We start from the raw sequence: 15,429 nt of genomic DNA, 5'->3' as shown, positions 1-15,429 counted from the left end.
GCATTACTGTTTTGGGGTAGAAAAGGAGAGTTATTTAACACTTATCATGTGTCAATGTGCTCCCGCCTCACAGAATGTGGTAACTGCTCCACAGCTGATGACTTAAAGTGATTAGGTACCGTAAAGAAGATCGGCGGATAACGATTTCATAAATTAGCAATCACAATCCTATTTCAGTAGATATAGTGCTTATGATTACTTAACTCTATGAGTCAACATAATGCTAGAAAACAACAGGTAAGCACATAAGTAACAGTAAATGTTTTGTTTGTTTAGAAGTGTAAGATGGAAGCAGGTTTGCGTTGAAATGATAATAGTTTGGTGTGTGTATCGGTGGCACCAACTGGCAAAGGGAATGAACTGATCCAGTCCCTTTTCACAAAAAAAACATCTATATATGATGACAATGCATAAAAGCACACGAATAACTACAAAGAAAACCTTTATAACTGTCACTAATGCATACATATAAAAACTGTAAGTGTGTGAAAGAAGAACAACTGCGTTTAAAGCTTGTGTTTCTTTTAACTGAGCTTTCCTGCCAGTGGGATGCAAAAAGAGCAACTTTCTGGTGCAACACAGAATCCTTTGCCGACAAATTGGTTCTGAACTGCTGCTGCATGACACTGTGCTGCCCTTGGATCAAACCTCTTGCCACCGTGCAAGAAAACAACCCACACACCAACATCGTGTATGTCTATGTGTGTAAGAGAGAGAGAGAAAGAGAGAGAGAGAGAGAGAGAGAGAGAGAGAGAGACCGTTGGTCTGTTAGCCCATCTGACAATACCTCCTTTCACTCCTCCGAGCTTCAGCCCGTCCTTGTTGTCAGAGGTCAGCAGCAGCTCTGTGATGCCTCTGGACAATAATGCCTAAACAGAGGAAGGTTTAAAGAGACAGCCAAACAAAACAGTGGGTTCGTTTCCTCAACAAAGTTTGAACAATTAAAACAAATCTGGTTTATTTTAACAGTGTTTCTCACCTCCTTTATGAAAGGCATGTACTTGTCGTCTTTAGCGTAGGAGCCGTATTCGTTCTCGACTTGAACTGCTATGATCGGGCCACCCTGGGAGTACTGCATATGAATTTGCCAAATATAAACGAAACACATTAGAGGATTTGGCGCCTGCTCTTGGACCAATCTTACCCCTGATACAGTTAAACACAGTTAAATGCAAATCCAAGTTTCTTTTTTGTGTGTGTGTGTGTGTGTGTGTGTGTGCGTGCGTGTGTGTGTGGCTTTTTTCAAGTAACATTGAACAAAAGAAAGGGAGAAACAATCTAATTAGCCACTGAAAGAGCTTGTTTAAGCCATGTTCACACATGCACATATATGGCCCTGATATGTGTTTACAGATATTCTTCAGGGGTTCAAACAAGAAACAAACGTCTGTCAGTATTACATACCTTCCCACCTTCCCACCTCCACAGTACTCATTACAGAAAAAAGAATGTGTTGCTTTCTATTCTTTTTTGTTGGTCTGTATCTTGTTTTTTTATTTAGATGTTGATGGATGGGCACAGAGCCTCGTCGGCCATGAAGCAAACAAAACACTGTAATTTCCTCTGCATTCTTTCCTGACCTGCCGTCTGTGCATTCTGTGAAGTCGACATCCTACTTTCCAATTGCAGGAAAACATAAAGGGCATGTTTGAAATAGCAACTCAGGGGGAAAGTCTCAACTTGAGTTTAAAGACGTTCTCCTCTTAAGACAGAAAAAAAAAAGGCATTTTATTAATGACGGTAAGGGGAACAGAAAACGGGAACTGAAAACTGACAGAATTCTAAAACAAATAGTTCCTGCTAAGATATAGCAGCAGGAAATAAATAACTCGTGGTCCCAAGAAAGGGGAAGTGATCTGCACAAAGTAAAAGTGCATATTTTTTTCCACTGAAAGGACCAGTTCCATTTGAAGATCTCAGGCATATTGGTGAGAATATTTAATATATTCTATATATGCCAGTTCTTTAAATGTGGCAGAAAGGTGGCATAGAAGTAAACAAAAAATATATATTTCATGTAGTTTTTAGATCAAATCTTGAGGCAATATACAGTTAAAATGAGGCTATTGAGGCTGCAGTATGAACTGAAGAAGCCTTGGAATTATTCTAGAGATAAAAAGACTTTGTTAAAGTGCCTGGTGCCGTGGTCAAGACATTTTGAATAATACTAGTTGCTTCTGTAAGAAAATTGAGAACAGTTCGACATTTGGTCTTTGAACAGCCAATCAACACAGAAGCAGTGCATCTTACATAATCTGCCTCAATCCATGACTCTGGTCTTAGTCAAACAAAAAAAAAAAAAGAAATTAACTATTTCTTAACTTAGTATGTTTTACTCACAGAATAAACTAAAAGTTGGCTTTTCAAAAATACGTAAAGCAATAAAACAATTTTAAAGCTTTTTACACATGATTTCAGGGGTGCCAGGTAGTGTGAAAGGCGATGTTACACGAGCACTACTTTCAGTTAGACAGAAAACAACTTTCTCAGGTTGTTTTTATTTTAATATCTACCACCTTGTCAAAGTTACTATGACTGCAAATCCCAGTACATCAGAAGCAATTGTTATATAAAATTGTTACTTTTTTTTAACTTCCTGAAACCACTAGATGTCCTGCAAAGCTCACACTGGCTTGTACACGCAAATGAACAAGTGGACGTTCGGTTTCAGCTTTCAGCTCTCGTTTATAATCTTTGCTTTGGGTCATTTACACACTTTTGCCAAAGCCATCCACTTCCTGCTTATTAACAAAACAATTTCTTTATGCTGTATATCTGAAGGACTACTAATCTTACTAATTATTATATAAGTAACATATAGTCTCTGGTGGACTGCTAGCATGTCCAGTGCGTGCTCTGCCTCTCAGCAATTGGCACCAGAATCCAAGTATTGAAAAATACATGAATAAATTAAATTTAAAAAAAGTACCTGGTATGGAGTAACTTTCTTTATGAGTTCATCAAAAAAGGAGTTGACTGCATCTGTGAATCCTGAGTAGGTCGTTCTCAGCTTCATATTTTCATCTCTTAGCAGCCAACTGCAAAAACAAACCACGTCAAATAAGTTCTTGACATGCATGAACTTTCTTTGGGTTTCAAGCTGAAGAAAAAAAAGATGTGGTAACCTTGATATGAGATCATGCTCTGCTGCATGTCCTTTTAAACACCTCGTAATAATGCTCATCAGCTAAGCGGACTCTCAACCTAACATTCCCACAGGCAAGAGCCATCCAAAATACATTCCTTCAGTCTTGTTCAGCCAACAATTACCCAATTATTGGCCTGAGCGTATTTTGATTACAGAAATAAATGAATTCATCCTTTAAGGGATAAGGCCTGCCAGATTTAATTATTGCCTGATCCGGTATCTCGCTAAAAGTCATCAGTGGCTTTCAGCAGAGTAATGAAAGTGCTTCACTGAAATGGTGTGCATTTTACTGTCTTCTGTACTCCGTATATTCAAAAGTGGGTATGTGGTTATGTGATTCCCTGTAAAGTGGGTCACTGAGAAAAATATTCTCAAATAGAAACACAACTCCTAAAATGCTCACTTGCAATTCTATTGGCTTTTTTTTTTACCCTGCAGTGAAGACACATCTGAGAATCTGATCACCTGAATGAAAAATACATTTCCTGCCAAATTTTAGACGTTCAGAAGCAACTTTAGATTAATCGGTCATGGGATATAAACTGATTTATTGTAGTTTTTGTGTTTTTTTTACCTAGGCAGTCCGCCAAAATCCCATTCAGCGCAGATGTATGGCCCAGGGCGCAAAATCACCCAGAGGCCCAAGCTGGCTGCAATGCGAAGGTAAGCTCTAAGAAGAGATGCACAATTTAGAAAAATATTTTAGTTGTGAGGGGCTATACGTCTTCATATATGCAATGATGTCAACAGTCAATAAAATGTGGAAAAGAATAATTGTTCTCAAATTATAAAGAAGCTCATCTCCAGCAGCAAATCATTTCTAAAATATCCCCCCCCTAATTTTCCAATGAAATAAAGCTCTGAGACATTTGTTTCTATTAATTCTTCGGCAACAATCAACACATTTCATTGATCATTGGCCTCACAATCAGGAGACACACAATCACTGACTCAAATGCAAAGAGCTTATTAGGGGTAAATGTTTTCTTAGCGGTTATCAATGCAATAGACAGCCAGACTTTTTTTTTTTTTTTTACAATGCAATGGTGCCCCCTGCTGGACATTAACGATACTTGTGTCAAACCTCTAGTTGAGCATTTTACTTCAGCAAGTCCTTACTCTAAATCCAGATCATTCTCAAAGTCAAACACCCCTCGCTCTGGTTCATGCAGGTTCCATGGTACATAGCTGAAAAGACAAAAAATTTTTGTTATTTTTGTGTGTGTTATGTGTGTTTTAAGCATTTTTGTTTATAGTCAATTATAATGTTGCACTGCACTTTGTATTACAGCTCTTTACATGAGTATGACTCCTGAGCATGATCGGTTAGCTTTCACGTTCAGTTTAAAACAGTGCCGCATTTTATCTGCCCTCCCGCTCTCTTGACCTTTGTGCTCCGACATGTTCTCAGTCATGTCTGAGTTGCACAGGGCGCTCACGTTGTAAGAGTGTTGATGCCGCAGGCTTTCATCTTCAGCAGTCGGTCCTCCCAGTAGGTCCTGGGGACACGGAAGTAATGGACAGAGCCTCCCAGGATGCGGAAGGGTTGCTTCTCCAAGCTGAACTGTGAAGAGTTGGCTCTCAGTCCTTCTGCGCGCTTCATTCTTGCTCTTTGTGGATGGTCTCTGAGGAGAGAAATAATATGACATAAGACAAACAGGTTTAGAATTATATATATATATATATATATATATATATATATATATATATATAAAAGAAATATTATGTTATTTTTCTTGCCATTCTGATAATTTAGGTTCACCTGCTGAAATATCTCCTACACTGTATCACTAAGATAAAATGTTTGTGAGTGCTTGTGCATTATCTTGGGTTTTATTAGGTTTTATCTATTAATCATTAAGGGAAGGCCCCTCCCATGTGGTGATATAAGGTCTGAAGTTGAACAGTTTACCTATAGGGAATCAGTATCCACCAAATAAATAGACAATTCCGACATATTCTTGTAATACACTTTTGTTTTTTTTGCATGAGATTGTATCACATGCAACCAGAGGTGGTCCAAGATTTTATGGAGCCCTAAAAAGATATTTTATTTGAGTCCCTACTTCAAGAAAAGACCAAGACCAAAATCCACTGAACTTAGTGGACAATAAAGTTTAATTGAATTTAATGAAAAACAAAAAGAAAAACATATGAAAATGATATTGAACTATTTTTAAAATTTCTATTTATAAGCCACTAAGACTAATTTAGATGTAGGTTCCTTCTTCATAAAAACAACTACAAATTAACATAGCGATTCCCTCAATGTGATAAACTTCACAAAAAAAAAATTAAATAAAAAAATCAAACAAACACGGTATTGCTGTGTTACTGTACACACAGATTTGTTTTTTTTCTTTTTGCTGCGCCGTGAGCCATATGCAAATAAGCCAACTAGATCTCTTTCTGTTGAAGTGGGAGATCAGGTGTAACTTGGTGAAATAAAGCTCACCTTTGAAATTGAACACTAACAGATAAGGAACAGAAACATAATAAAGTTCACAGACAACTGAGCCGATCGCTTTGGAACTAAAGCAGGAGCTTCATGAAAAGGGACAGTAATTCAGGAGACACCAGTGAAAAAAATCCCACAATCCCAACACAGTGCGGTCATCAACACTCCGGCTTATTTAAAAATTTGACTATGCTATTACGCAATGTTTTCTGGCTGCGTGAAGTCAAAATTGCCAAAACGTCAAGGTGCGTTTACCTGCACTTTGTAGACTACATAACATGCACTGACACGGCAATAAAAATGTAAAATCACGTTGCTAAGAGCAAGTCTTAAACAGTTTCACTGCTTTATTTTGATTTTTAATAATAATAAAATCTCATTAAACTTCTCCCACTTCTACTGTTCAGAACGGTAAAAAATAATAAATTCATATGATCAAAAACTTCAGAGCAATCCTAATGTACATGTTCTAACATGTCTGTGACAATTTTCAATGGGTTGCATTTGTAAACATGATCGAATTTTAAATGACTGCAGTTTTAGTCATATTTTATTATTGACTAAAACCAAAATACAACACTAATCATTCTTGAAAAATAATCAGTTTGAAATCCCTTCTTCTTTTTCTCTTGTTTGCTTCTCCTAATTTTTTTTAAATGAGACAAACTGCATATGTCTCTGGGTCAAGTCGCCTCTTCGCCAATCCATACCCCCATTTTGCATCAAAGCATTGACATTTTTTCCGTTCTTTCTTTTATCTGTAGGCTGTCATAAAATATTGTGAACTTTTATTAAAACCAAAGTATCTGAGTGACTTACTGCTATTTATTAGTTAATATAACTGCTATTCCTTGCAGTACACTAAGAGAAACATAAAGAAAATTATTATTTAAATGATGGCTGTCTAAATAGGAGCGTAGTGCCCCCTTTAGGTACGGCACTGACTCAAACCCCAATATGTCTGATGCAAAATTAGCAACATTGTAGACGTTTGAGATAATACAGGGCCAAAATGACCAATTAAAACCAGACTGTCCCCTAAAATCTGTAATTTCAGATTGTGTCTCATTTTTTTTGACAAAAATTTGATTTAATTATTTTATGACATTTTATTTGGTAGCCAGATTTTCAGTCAGATTTTATGGCAAAATAAGTACAGCAGTAAACGGTCACGGATACACTGTCTGCAATAACAAGACAGTGTTGAAGTTTACGGATCACAATTTGCAGTCTTGTTCAGCAGATCTGTTATGCAACATTTTCCAAGTGGTTTTGCTGTTGGCTATTAGACAAATTTAAGGATACAGTGGAATATTTTCGTGTTTGAGTCACAAAGGTTTTGTTACCAAAACAGTATTGGAGTTTTCAGATAATTTCATCATGTTTTGGTCATTTAAAACAAGTTACCAGTGCAGAACTGAACGGTGTTCAGCCACACTTTATCACTGAGGGAAAACAAACAACAAATGTGGTGGCAACAGATGTTCATTAGAATGTGCAGAGACTTAACTTAATTTCCTTCTTTTACAATATTTTAACATTAAAACTTGAATTTTAGTCACATTTTATCATGAAATAAAATATAATTCAGTGGAAAATGTAAGCAGATGTTGCTAAGAGTGTTTAAGTACTCTGATAACAATCACATTTTATAAATCTGCATTAATTTCAATGTGGACATAGTAGGTTACATTTTGTAATCTGTAGATTGTAGAAGCAGAAAAATAAATTACGCCCAGCGCACATGGACTGACTCCATGCAGTGGGCGGGGTTCTGCAACAATGCATACCTTCAAATGCGAACTTTAGGGAGCGAGCCTTCCTTACCTCGTAATTTGATAAGCAACTATTGCCAGAGCACCGATGCAAAGCAGGAGGAAATACCGTTGCTTTAAGGACAGACGAACCCCAAGTATCGACGAGATTTCCATGGACCAAAACAGTAGGACAACTGTTTCCTGAGCGCTTGCAGAGTGTCAGAGCGCCTATCTGAGCTGTCCAGTCCTCTTCACAAAACTGGACAACGGTTTACACAACGTCATCTACGTAACACTCTTTAAAAGAGCTGGAGACATACATTTGAGCTAACACTCAACGCCAGGTCTAATTATACCGAGTTGTTACAAAACGCGACATTGTCGCTCTGTTATTATTTTTTTATTTTATTTTTTTACCAACAATGAAAGGAAGCTGAGAAAGAGAAGTGTTTGTTTCCTCTTGGTCAGAAATAACCAGCGTAACGCATACAGCTGGTCAACCATAGCTGTGTTTAGGGACTGTCGCAAAATGACACGGATGTTGCTAAAACAAATAAGACATGGACGCTTTCATAATAAAGTGTTTGGTTTGAAAAAAAAAAAAAAAAGTATAAGTACGTAAATATATAACAATTCTGTTAGATTATTGTAGCCTCACTCACTATGAACTCAAAACATTGCTTTCCCCAATGTTTTGAGTTTCGGTATACATCACCCCAAACAAATCATGCCAAAAGTCATAAAGCACATGCTACTACTGGCATGACAACAAAAAACACATGCTACTACTGGCATGACAACAAAATGCAAGAAATGCAAGATACAGATAAAAAGCATATATATAAACATATATGCTTATATATGCTTTTTAAGCACATATATAAATATATATGCTTTTTATCTGTAAGCTGCATCTACGTCACACTTGAACAATGCTTTACCCTTCTGACAGAGAAAGAGAAAAAAGAGAGAGGGAGAGAGAGAGAGAAAGAGGGAGAGCATTATGACACTGTTGTTCCCCAACAACAATAGTTAGCGTTATCCACAGTGTTGTGTTTGAGGCCTCCCAGCACCATTTGACCCTCAGATGCTCTCTGATCAGGCTCACAGTGGTTTGGATGCAATCTGGATTTTCTCTAAGATTTCAACATTTTGGATACTAAAGCTAAGGCTTGGTAAGACTATCCAAACAACAATATCTCTCTTCAAAAGTCTTATTATTTCAGCAATTTTATGTTAAACCTTCTGAAATGCTTGTGTACAGTACTACGTTTGGTCTTAGCTTATGAGTCCTGCTATTTCTGATTTTGTTCTGTTAGATCTCATATTTACGTGAGGACAATGAACAGTTGTGAGGGGCTGAGGGCCGACTCCTCTCAGTTCACTCTGAGGGGGGAGCCCTTCCGCATCCTGGGCGGCTCCGTCCATTACTTCCGCGTGCCCAGACCGTACTGGAAGGATAGACTACTGAAGATGAAGGCCTGTGGTCTCAATACTCTTACAACGTGTGTATATCTGCAAAGATGCAAATGGATGAAATGTCTGAATGTTCTTCTTTTGTCATACGCTGAAATTATGTAGTGCTGATCAGTTGCTTATATAGTGACATGTTCAGTAAATTGGGACTAACAGTACATTTACTGCTTGTATGTAATTACACACAAGTTATTGTTTATTATGATGATTTTCAGCTTACAGCAAATGAAAACATGATATATAAGATTAGAATATTACATCAGAGCAAAAAAATAAAAATAAAAACAAAAAAACATTTTAAATGCAGAAATGTAGGCTAAATGAAAATGTTTGACAACAGCTTAAAGGTTGATATTTTTAAAAGGTACTTTTAATCTGGCAAAGGAACCTCATCAGAACTCATATTCTAATTTATTGAATTTGACTATGAACAGTCATTAAAATAAAGTGAGTAAGTGGCACCTGCTCCTAATCAACACCTTCAGAGATTACTGATATTTGCAGATGCCCACGTGGAAAAGTCAAAGCCAGTGGAAAAACGTTTTATAGTTAGACAGAGCAAAGTGGGGTGTAAATATTTCCACAACTTTAAACCTGGGTGGATCAGAAAAAAACACAATGTGCACAAACTCTAGTTTTAAGATGTCATTGTATTTGGTATATAACCATTTGACCCCGAAAAAAAACAAAAACATTTCAGCTTCTGATCAGTAATGTTGGACATATCAGATTATTTTTACCTTGCTGGATTGTGTTCTCATTTAACATCAGCGAAGCCATTTCCTTTGGTCTGTTTTTCAGATATGTGCCATGGAACCTGCATGAGCCTGAAAGAGGGACATTTAACTTTCAAGATCAGCTAGATCTCAGGAAAGGCTCTGCATAATCATGTTGTTGTTGTTTTTTTTCTGGGATACATCAAAAGGCGTTCTGACTTATTAGTTTTGAACAGAACAGAACATTTCTGTGTCTCTTTCAGGGCCTATATCAGTTTAGCAGCAGAGACAGGTTTCTGGGTGATCCTACGTCCAGGACCTTACATCTGTGCTGAATGGGACTTGGGTGGCTTGCCAAGGTGATGTCACATTTCTATTGTGTTTGCTATATCAATGTCTAATTAACACTGTTTTTCTTTTGGGGTGGGGGGCTGGGGAGTGGATTTCCCAGCTGGTTGCTACAAGATAAAGACATTCAGTTGAGAACAACTTACCCCGGATTTGTAAATGCTGTCAACTTGTACTTTGACAAACTTGTCTCAGTTGTCCAACCTCTGATGGTAACTGCACTTTTTAATAAGTTTTATGGTAAAGAATAGCCTATTTTCTTTACTAATACGCAATGTGTCTCTTAGTTTGAGAATGGAGGACCAATCATTGCTCTCCAATTAGAGAACGAGTATGGATCATATGCAAAGGACGATGAGTATATGCCTTTTTTAAAGAATGTGAGTTAATTACAGGCTTTTTTGTTAGCACCCTTCCATTTGTTAAATGCACATTCTCTACCTTCTTTCATATAGTGTCTCCAGTCCAAAGGTGTCAATGAGCTTCTGCTAACTTCTGACAACTGGGAAGGTTTGAGATACAGAAGGATGGAGGGAGGTAACTACATGACTTATGGCAAAACATAAAGTGTATCTCACTGTATTTTTGGTTATACATTTTTGTCTTAATGTCGTCCAAAAAGTTTGTGAATTTGATCGTTTCAGTTCTAAAAACAATAAATCTTCAGAGGTTGTCATTTGGAGCCATTCAGCACTTGGCATGCATGCAGGTAAGTGGTGGTGATGGATGATTTAATATTGCTCTTGCATACGTCACATCATCTTGGACAAATTTGCTTGCAGCCTTTCATTAAGTTTCACTCTTATTCTAGTAGAACAATCTGACATGCAAATGAATTAAAAGTTAAGAAACATGTTTTTCACATTGTCACTGGTGGCACAATTGTTGATATATTCTAAATTAGTATAATGTATCCATTTTAATTATGTACTTTTAAAAGTTGATCTAAACTTCTAGGAATACAATATGTATTTAGGCTATGTCAGGGCGTTTTTAAACATCGTTGCCATGGGTGCCAACATTTATGTGTGTATGTTGTGAATCAACAAACATTTCCGTTGTACAGGTTGGCCAACGTTTGATGGGATTACTAACATTATTTTTTACACACGTGTTTTCCTTCTAGCCCCAGAAACCTCTAATGGTGATGGAATATTGGTCTGGGTGGTTTGATGTCTGGGGAGAGCATCATCATGTGTTCCATGCAGAAGGTACTCGCCTGTCTTTTTCTGAGCCGCTCTTGTTTCCACTCATGCTTTTGAACATGCTCACACTTCACCTAACAATTAGTCTTGCTTTTTGCATGACTACATTTCTTATCTGAACGTGTCAAGAACACAATGAATACTGTATGTGCTGCCCTTAACAGACATGCTTGGCGTGGTGTCAGAAATTCTGGAGAGAGGCGTTTCCATTAACCTGTACATGTTTCATGGTGGCACCAACTTTGGCTTCATGAATGGAGCAATGGACTTTGGCACCTACAAACCCCAGGTCACAAGTTATGGTAGGCAGGTGACATTAGAGCGCCAAAATCTAATACATTTCACAACAATAAGCAATAAACATTTCATACTTGGTTTGTAATCTGTGTCTTGGCAGATTATGACGCTCCGCTATCTGAAGCTGGAGATTGCACTGTCAAATATGAAATTCTGAGGGATTTATTCAGCCGGTACAACTGTAAGCTCTTCAACATCTCATTTAAAATAACCACCAAATATCATCCGAAATAAACAAATTGCAATCAATTTCTTGTTCTCGTTATCCACGAAAGCTGAAGGAGGCATGATTAGCTTCGACTAAATGTTTTGCCTGCTTGCGTTCTAGCGGAGCCTCTTCCTGAAGTGCCTTCTCCTCAGGAGAGGAAAGCTTATGAGCCAGTGTACACGCAGCTGTACCTTTCTCTGTGGGACGCCATACAGTTCATAGATAAGGTAAGCATCAGTCTAGTGTGACAGCTAGAATAATAAACAAGACATGCCCAATTCAGATACTTCATTTATTAAGGGAGCTAGTAATATAGCTAACTATTAGTTATGGAATATTTGTGAACAAACAGTGAGAAACAGGATAAAGTTCTGGATTACATCCTTGAAAATTCATTGAAGATCATCCAAAAAGAATACAGGTACTGAGCAACAACTGCAAACGTACCAACCATTGCATGCATCTGAACCAAAAGTCAGGCAAGGAGAGCATTTGTATTAGAAGCAGACAAGACAGCAATTGTGACTGTAGGGAGCTGAATCTGGCCTTTATAGAGTAGCTGCAAGAAGAAAGTCTCTGTACAGAGAAAGTCACAAACAGTATTTTGGATCAAAGCCAAATTATGTGTTGGAATGGCCCAGTCAAACCATAGACTATATCCGACAGATTTTCTTTTTTTGATAAAACTTGAAAATTGCTGTTCATTAATGCTGTTGAACCAACCTCGAGCTGCAAAGATGAACAGGAAGAAAACTTAGTCTCTACATGTTCAAAGAAGGCAGACATACCCTAAACGACTTCCAGCTGTAATTGTGGCAGAAGGCAATAAAAAGTATCATCCAAAAGTTTTCATTTTATAATTGTAAGACATTTTCAAAACCATATTCCTTTCAGTTCACACACTTCTTCGTGTTGGTCTATCACATAGAATCACAATAAATTCCCCCCTGTGGATGTAACAAAACCAAATTTGCGAAGGTGTAGTCTATGTCTTGTACCAATCGTAACACACAATGCCTTTAAAATTCCCACATCTATTATGTTTGACTATTTACCCATCTAGCCATGCAGGTCAGAGAGGCCAATAAACATGGAGAATCTCCCAGTCAACAACAGCAATGGTCAGTCATATGGCTATACACTGTATGAAACCACCATCAGTGGTGGAGGAGCGTTAAACTCTGGGAACAACATCAGAGACAGAGCTCTGGTGAGAACAGTGACCAAAAGACCAACATAATGTTTTGACGTAATGTAAATTGATATCGTATGAGTTACATCTTGGATGCACCTTGATGTTCTCCAGGTGTTCTTGGATCGGGAACATGTAGGATGTTTGGACTACAAGACTCATGAAGTCATCTTGCCTGATGCCAAGGTATTAGTTATCACGTTTTATGTCAACATGAAATTACTTGTTATAGACTAGTTAAACAAAAACTTTATAGGTAGGAGTTCTAAACATTGTGGTCTGCTTGATTCTATTCTAAGCTTCATCAACCAACATAAATTGTATTTTTTTATTTTTTTTTTATTCTGTATTTTTTTTTTTCAAACAAACATTTTAAACTTTCTGGTTTCTCATACAGTTCACTTCACTGTCAAATAACCTTCTTAACTGTATTATTCATTAATAATCCTTCCCAGAAATGACACAGAAATGATTTGTGTGTGCCTCACAGAGAGAGAGGACCTTGGCTGTACTTGTTGAAAACTGTGGAAGAGTGAATTATGGTAAAGCTCTTGATAACCAGCGCAAAGGTATTTATGGATCACTTTCATTTACTGCACATTATGCTTATTACCTTTCTATTATTGTATACTCAAAACCATGTTTCAGCCATTTTAGAATCATTTTCACAGCTAGGTTTCCAGTTTTCCAAGTTAAGAGTTATTTTTCTGGTATTTTACATAAAGCATAGCACAAGAACTTCAAAGAAATGTGACCTTTTCATCTAGTGTCCCAGAGCATCCAGAGCATTTTTCTAATTCGCACACTTATTTATCTGCGTATCGTTTTAGTGTTCACCCTACTCTGAATGACATGCGTTTGTCTTGTCAACATGGTTACAGGTATTGTGGGAGACATTGTGCTTAATCATGCACCACTAAGAGGATTCACCACCTTCTGTTTTGATCTAAAGCCAAGCTTTATAAAAAGGTATGCCTTTTGTGAATTTTCCAATTTATCTGAATCTGTTAATGACATCACTTTATATAAAATATCTGACCTTGATTATATTAGTCTGTTATACCAATAGCTTGTGTGCTGGATTAAGCATCTGCATCAATCGGAATTAATTCACTTTTATTCACAATCCGAATGCACTGCATCCCTCTTGTGTTTCTGTTTAGGTTGTCAAGTTCAGGTCAGTGGAAAACCAACCTTAAGTCAGGGCCAGTCCCAGGATTTTTCCAGGCCAAGCTCGTTTTGGACGGTCCTCCAAAGGACACCTTCATCAAGCTTCCTGTGAATATGACAATTTATTCATTTGTGTGGTAATCTAATTGCATTTAAAAGAATAAGCAAATGTACTCTTTATGATTACATTTGTTCAATGAACAAATCAAGCCAGAATCAAACAATTTTTAATTTCTGTTCCAAAAGAGCTGGGATTCCAAGACGTATTTGTTGCTTGCATTTGGAATTTCTTTGGAAAAAAAGAGCCTGTGTTGATATATGTGCCGTGCATGCATCCACAGAACTGGGGTAAAGGAGTGGTGTTTGTCAATGGCCAGAACCTTGGTCGTTACTGGTTCATTGGTCCCCAGCATTTCCTCTATCTCCCAGGACCTTGGCTCAGAAGTGGAGACAACCAGGTGCAATGTTCAACTTGAAAGTATTGCTCAATTTATCTATTGTTATCTTCAGAAGAAAAGGAATTTGACTTTTGCTCTCTACCACAGTTTTCTTGCTTTCTGTCTTTCTCTGTGTGTGTTTCCGTGTGTAATCTGTGTGTAATCGGGGTTAAATTATTTCTGCTTTCTTTCAGATCATTATTTTTGAAGAAGAAAAAGTGGATGGAAAAATTATGTTTTCTGAAAATCCTGAATATGGGAAAACCATTGATGTTTACAAACTTCCCTTTTGCAGTCTGCTGTAAACATTGTACACACCCACTAAGGAATTATTTATTGTTGCTGAAATTGAATATGAATTTTATAAACCAGTTAACACACTTAGGATTGTTTGTGGTTGCATGTTGTAGCAGTTTAACATAATTTATTCAGAGCTTAATGTTGTTGCTATTGATTAATTTAGTTTCATAAACTGCAATGCTTTGCATTTTTATAAAGAATGTTGGGTGGAGTATTTTTTTAAAACAAATGTACACTGGCAATAACTTAATAATAAAGCGTCCACTATTCTGATGATCATTTCCAGTCCATGTAATGGTTTCATATGGCTTGTATGAAAGCTTTTCTCCAGAAGGTTTCAGATGTTTAATAAAGCCATGCCAGCTGCTTCCACATGTTTTATTAGAGCTAAATCTTCCTAAATCCCGTGCAGTGTTTTCATATATGACTCAAATATTTTGCTGTAGCAAATAAAATATAGATACACAACAAACCGATCAGTTTGTTTCCTTATGTGACGTTTTGCGAGGCTAAATTTTGACTCTACAAAATACTAATTCAAAACAAATCAGCAAAATGAATAAAAGACCCGATGACGAGTCGTGTTAGGTGAAAGGTTACGTCTAAAGTGAATTTGACTGATTCTTACCAAATAGTCTGGCTAGGAGCTTGTATTTTAGCACGAACTTTACTCTCCTTAGACATGGATGTGAAAAGTGCGAAGCTTTTCAGGGAGCA

General features: G+C 37.2%; 2 protein-coding genes across 3 annotated transcripts in view; one reads left to right on the top strand and one right to left on the bottom strand.

The window, feature by feature from the left end:
• The window catches only part of LOC103474770 (beta-galactosidase-1-like protein 2), a 28,746-nt gene extending 20,880 nt beyond the window's left edge, over window positions 1-7,866 (bottom strand). Inside the window, exons 1-7 of one of the 2 annotated variants that reach the window (XM_008425984.3) lie at window positions 7,434-7,866; window positions 4,588-4,773; window positions 4,268-4,336; window positions 3,723-3,818; window positions 2,930-3,038; window positions 980-1,072; window positions 788-869 (exon numbers count right to left, since the gene is read on the bottom strand). In XM_008425984.3, coding sequence (XP_008424206.1) covers window positions 788-869; window positions 980-1,072; window positions 2,930-3,038; window positions 3,723-3,818; window positions 4,268-4,336; window positions 4,588-4,773; window positions 7,434-7,537 — 739 coding nt within the window. In that variant the 5' untranslated portion in view covers window positions 7,538-7,866. The remainder of the gene's footprint in view (window positions 1-787; window positions 870-979; window positions 1,073-2,929; window positions 3,039-3,722; window positions 3,819-4,267; window positions 4,337-4,587; window positions 4,774-7,433) is intronic. The other variant, XM_008425982.3, reaches the window with a different exon arrangement.
• A 468-nt stretch (window positions 7,867-8,334) lies between these two features.
• On the top strand, window positions 8,335-15,079 carry LOC103474771 (beta-galactosidase-1-like protein 2). Its single transcript, XM_081614843.1, has 19 exons — window positions 8,335-8,538; window positions 8,683-8,868; window positions 9,641-9,710; window positions 9,820-9,914; window positions 10,007-10,115; window positions 10,191-10,283; window positions 10,359-10,440; window positions 10,548-10,612; window positions 11,030-11,114; window positions 11,273-11,410; window positions 11,506-11,586; window positions 11,734-11,840; window positions 12,677-12,823; window positions 12,920-12,991; window positions 13,296-13,374; window positions 13,687-13,774; window positions 13,969-14,083; window positions 14,317-14,433; window positions 14,607-15,079. The coding sequence occupies exons 2-19, from the start codon at window positions 8,705-8,707 to the stop codon at window positions 14,715-14,717; spliced, it is 1,818 nt and encodes a 605-aa protein (XP_081470969.1). The 5' UTR covers window positions 8,335-8,538; window positions 8,683-8,704; the 3' UTR covers window positions 14,718-15,079.
• Window positions 15,080-15,429: the final 350 nt, after the last annotated feature.

Source organism: Poecilia reticulata, chromosome 13, assembly GCF_904066995.2.
Source record: "Poecilia reticulata chromosome 13, P_reticulata-male-v2, whole genome shotgun sequence".
NCBI lineage: Eukaryota > Metazoa > Chordata > Actinopteri > Cyprinodontiformes > Poeciliidae > Poecilia > Poecilia reticulata.
The sequence above is the reverse complement of the archived record's forward strand: the minus strand, read 5'-3'. Positions and strand labels throughout refer to the sequence as shown.

Excerpts from the sequence above, each read along its gene's own strand:
- LOC103474771 (XM_081614843.1), top strand. The coding sequence starts at position 8,705 with ATGAACAGTTGTGAGGGGCTGAGGGCCGACTCCTCTCAGTTCACTCTG. Across the intron at positions 12,824-12,919 it reads ACATCAGAGACAGAGCTCTG|GTGTTCTTGGATCGGGAACA; the intron begins GTGAGAACAGTG and ends GATGTTCTCCAG. Across the intron at positions 14,434-14,606 it reads TCAGAAGTGGAGACAACCAG|ATCATTATTTTTGAAGAAGA; the intron begins GTGCAATGTTCA and ends GCTTTCTTTCAG.